The following is a 5,225-nucleotide window of genomic DNA, read 5'->3' as shown; positions in this document are numbered from 1 at the left end:
ATGATTGTTGTTCAGTCATTTCAGTCATGACCAATGTGACGAGGACTCCTCTTCCAAAATTCAAATCTGGTCTCAGACGCTTACTATTTGTATGACCCTAGGCAAGTCATTTAACCCTTTTTGCCTCAGTTTCCTTATCTGTAAAATGAACTAGGGAAGAAAATTGCAAATCTCTCAGTCAAGAAAACTCCCAAAATGTGTCATAAAGAGTTGTACATGACTGAAAAAAGACTGAACAATAGCAACACATTATTATAACATGGTGGAGGAGGAGGCTCTCCCAGACAAAGGTTTGGCTCTTCTTCAGGGTGAGGGAGAGTTTTGGGGTGACCCTTTGCACTAGACAGCTAATGTATCATTTATTCTTAGGCCCGCCTGGGGCCATGGGACATCAAGGGGAGAAAGGAGAAAAAGGAGATCCTGGTGAATTGGGATTGCCTGGCAATGATGGTCCACCAGGAGAGAAAGGTGAAAGAGGAGAGAAAGGAGACAAAGGAGACCCATCCAATGATGTGCTTCCAACAGGTAAGGGTACAAGCACTTTGGCTCACACAATTATGGCCATTTCTCTTTGGATGAGAGTCAGCCATGGCGTAGTGGATGAAGAGCTATCTCCACGCTACACAGAGAAGGTAAGGTCTGCAAGCTTGCTACAGGGATCCCTTCCCAACTTTATTCAATGACCAGGACTGATTTGCCCTATGATCCTTAGCTCTTAGAGATGGTCGGTTTTTATTTTTATTTTTTAAAGATACTTTATTTTACCAATCACATGTAATAACAATTGCCCACATACATTTTCTGATTATAAGATCCAAAATGTCTCCCTTCCTTTTTTCCCCTCTGCCCTCCCAGAGATGGTAAGCAATTTGATCTGGGTTATATATGTATTATCACATAAAACATATTTTCACATTGGTCATTATTGTAAAAGAATACTCATACAAAACCAAAACCCCCAAATAAAAATACAAATAAACTAAAGTGAAAAATCGTATGTTTTGATCTGCATTCCAACTCCAACAGTTCTTTCTCAAGAGGTGAATAGCATTCTTTGTCATTAGTCCTTCAGTTCCATCCTGGATCACAACTAAGTCTTTCACACTTGATCATCCCACAATATTCCTGTTAATATATACAATGTTCTCCTGGTTCTGTTTATTTCACTCTTTAGCAGTTCATTTAGATCTTTCCAGCTTCTTCTGAAATCATCATTTCTTACAGCATATATCTTACCACCATCATATACCACAATTTGTTTATCCATTCCCCAATGGAAAGATATGCCTCAGTTTCCAATTCTTTGCCACCACAAAAAGAGCTGTTATACACATTTTTATACAAGTAGGTCCTTCCCCGCCTTTTTTTTATTCTCCTTGAGATACAGACCTACTAGTGGTATTACTAGATCAAAAGGTATACACAGTTTTATATACTATTGAGCATATTTCCAAATTGCCCTCCAGAATGGTTAAATCAGTTCACAACTCTACCAACAATGCATTAGTGCCCTGGTTTAGCCACATTCTCCTATGATGGGTTTTTCAGAGAAAAGTAGGCCCAAGTTTTTGGTTTGGTTTGGTTTTTTGTTTTGTCTGTGTGCTAGAACATTAATTTGTCCATCCCCACTCACAGCAAACAATTTTATTGGCATGAGACTTTGGAGAGAAAAACAGCATGGTCTAGAGAGCTACCCTTTAGAGTTGGGAAGACCTACCTCTGATATATATTAGCTGTGTGACCCTAGAAAATTCACTTAACCTCTCAGGGTTCTAGGCAACACTTTATGACTATAAATGGCAGAGAAGGTTCTAGCCTGTATTGCTAGAGGGAGCATCCTCATTCTTCAGTTCTCTGTATCAATAAAATCACAGGTTCAGTCTAGTCCCTCTCTCCTATCTTTGAATAACTAGAGTTTTCTAATTATAACCCACATAGATATCCATCTAATAAATCTGTGAAGTAGATAATGGAAGTGTGTTATTGCCATTTTACAGATGAGTAGACTGAGACTGAGAGAAATGAAATTAATGATCCAAGGTCACACAAGAAGTAAGGGACAGAGCCAGGATTTGATTTCAGGTCTCTCAACGTCTTAGTTTGTTAGGGGTTTTTTTATTTGTTTGTTTGTTTGTTTTGTTTTTTTATCATAATACCACAAGAACTATAAGTGCCATGTAAACAGGTAAAACTTCCCTAAACATAGGATCATGTGATTTAATTAATAAATTAATAAGTATTTATTAAGGGCCTATTATGTGTCAGAAACTAGCCAGGTGCTGGGTATACCCAAAAAAGTTCAAAATAGCCTTTGTTCTCAAGGACAAGTCAGTGTGTAGACAACTATGTCCAAATGATATAGACGGGATAAATTGGAGGTAATCAAGGGAAGGAAGGCACCAGCAGGAAAGGGGGTCAAGGAAAGGCTTCTTGCAGAAAGTGGGATTTTGACTGATATTAGAAGGAAGCCAGGGAAGTCAAGAGATTGAGAACTGGAAAGGATTTTAGAGATCCTCTAGCCCAGTGGTTCCCAAACTTTTTTGGCCTACCGCCCCCTTTCCAGAAAAAAATATTACTTAGCCCCCTGGAAATTAATTTTTTTAAATTTTAATAGCAATTAATAGGAAAGATAAATGCACCTGTGGCCATCATCCCCTCTCCCCCCCCCCCATCGCTGCAGCACCCACCAGGGGGCGGTGGCGCCCACTTTGGGAATCACTGCTCTAGCCCAACCCCTGACTTTGGCAGATGAGGAAATCGTGACTCAGAAATATAGAATGCTCTTCCCAAATCTTTTCCACTATACCACACCAAACAAAAACATTTACATGTATTTTATTTGCTTATTATAGGGCAACATGTTTGGCAGTATGGGGCAGCCAGGTGGCTCAATGGCTAGAGTACCCAGTGTAGAGTCAGGAAGACTCATCTTCCTGAGTTCAAATATGGCCTCAGACACTTCCTAGCTATGTGACCATGGGCGAGTTACTTCACCCTATTTGACTCAATTTACTTGTTCATAAAACAAGCTAGAGAAGGAAATGGCAAATCACTCCAGTATCTTTACCAAGAAATTCCCAAAATAGGGTCACAAAGAGTCAGACATTGAAATGACTGAACAACAATTGGCAGTATGTTTTAAACTGCTATTCCCTAGTACTTGTATATAATCAGGAAGACACATTTTCTTCCAGGAATATACAAGACAGGTACTCATTGACATTCTGCTGCTGAAGATAGGGGAGGCTCAATTTGGCTTGTATAAATAGCCAGTTCAAGTAATTCAGAGCGAAAAGTGAGGTTTGAATAGAATTTAGAATGAAGCCAGTTTCGTTTGTCCAGACTTCAATTTAAACCAAATGTCCCATTTTAGAACAGCTGAATTTTGAGTAATCCTTGAGCCTATTAGACTAGATTACAGAAGAAATCAAAGTTATAAATTTAAAAAGCCTGCTAGTAATGATTATGATTATCATTGACTTTATAGAGTATTAGAAGATTTACAAAGAGATTACGTGCATTATCTCTTTTGAAACCCACAATAACTGGATGAGATAAGGTTGGTTAGACATTATTCTTATTTTACAGATGAGAAAACTGGTTATCTGAATTCTCAGCCTAGTTCGGAAGCACATATTAAAAGATATGGGGATACTAGACTCAGAGAGAGAAAAAAAATTATAGTTGTTAGTGGGAAAAAAAAAACCATCATTCTAAAAAGGTATAGCCCCCTAGGCCATTTGTGTAGGAGTGTGAAGCCCTGTAATGTCTCATGCAACTTGAATTATAGCACCGTACAATACTTGATGCTAATAATGGTAGCCCTGAGTCATCATGGAAAGGACACATTATGTATGATATACTCTGTTTTGGAAGGCAGAGAAATATGTAACACATTTTAGAATGATTTCAATCTAAAATATCTTAAAAAGTAAGATTTAGTAGGATAAAGAATTCCTTTGAAAAGGATACAGAAATATGGAATTTTAGAGAGGTAGCATGGTAAGGCGATAAGAGTGGTGACTTAGAGAAACTTTATTGAAATCCCAACTCAACAAGTTATTGCCTGAGGGACCACAGAAGGTCATTTGGACTAGTTGGCCTCTAAGATCTCTTACAGCTCTAAATCTATAAATCCTAGGAGTCCTGGTCTTGCCATTTGCTAGCCATGTGACCTTGGGCAGGAGGGAAGAGAGGAAGGAAGAAAGGAAAGGAAGGAGGGAGGGAGGGAAGAAAGAAGGGAGGGAGGAAGGGAGGGAGGAAGGGAGGGAAGAAGGAATGGAGGGAAGAAGGGAGGTAGGGAGGGAAGAAGGAATGGAGGGAAGAAGGGAAGAAGGAATGAAGGGAAGAAGGAATGGAGGGAAGAAGGGAAGAAGGAATGGAGGGAAGAAGGGAGGGAGGGAGGAAGGAAGGAAGGAAGGGAGGAAGGAAGGAAGGGAGGGAGGAAGGAAGGAAGGAAGGAAGGAAGGAAGGAAGGAAGGGAGGGAGGAAGGAAGGGAGGAAGGAACGAAAGAAGGAAGGAAGGAGTCAGAGTAATCAATATCTCAGGATCCTTCAGCTTTACATCTATGATCCATTAAGGAAAAAGCTTCCCAACCTTCTTTAGTATGTAGAATAAAAGTTCTCTCCAAGACAATAATGTCTCTCATTCTCTTTCTCTTTCTGTTTCTCTCTAGGTGCCAAAGGTGACCAAGGTTCCCCAGGCCTCCCTGGGCTTCCTGGGCCTCCTGGACCTCCTGGACCTCCTGGCCCTCAAGGTCCTCCTGGTCCCCCTGGAAGTAGAAAGGCTAAAGCCCAGCGCCAGCCAAATATGTTTAACGGCCAATGCACAGGTCACTACAAGCCCAAGCCTCATCTTAGAACTTTAGTACTTTTTAATTGTTTATGTGTTATTAATATCTACTTTGCAAATGAGAAAACTGAGGTACACAAGGGGTAAGTCATTCAGGTTTACCCAGAGAATTAGTAAAAGAACCAAAATGCGCGTGCGCGCGCGCGCACACACACACACACACACACACACACACACACACACACACACACCCTCCCAAAATGCTATTTAATACCCAGTAGGCATTAGGTTAGCTTACCCTCAGGCAAATTCAGAAAAAGACAAGCTGATAAGATTCTTGTCCAAAAGTAGGTTCTTCCCCATTAACTAAGATGCTTGTCTGAGGCAGAAGCTGTCTATCTCTAATAGGAATAACCAGGTACAAATTACAACT

General features: G+C 40.3%; 1 protein-coding gene across 1 annotated transcript; it reads left to right on the top strand.

Moving 5' to 3' along the window:
• Nucleotides 1-377: 377 nt before the first annotated feature.
• LOC123255845 (gliomedin-like) lies at nucleotides 378-4,832 on the top strand (the record flags this gene model as incomplete). The annotated part of the gene is made up of 2 exons (XM_044684571.1): nucleotides 378-525; nucleotides 4,677-4,832. Coding segments are annotated over exons 1-2 (298 nt in total), but the record flags the coding sequence as incomplete, so codon positions are not given.
• Nucleotides 4,833-5,225: the final 393 nt, after the last annotated feature.

Source organism: Gracilinanus agilis, unplaced genomic scaffold (assembly GCF_016433145.1).
Source record: "Gracilinanus agilis isolate LMUSP501 unplaced genomic scaffold, AgileGrace unplaced_scaffold53095, whole genome shotgun sequence".
In the NCBI taxonomy this organism is placed as follows: domain Eukaryota; kingdom Metazoa; phylum Chordata; class Mammalia; order Didelphimorphia; family Didelphidae; genus Gracilinanus; species Gracilinanus agilis.
Note: the sequence above shows the minus strand (reverse complement) of the source record. Positions and strands in the feature narration are given on the sequence as shown.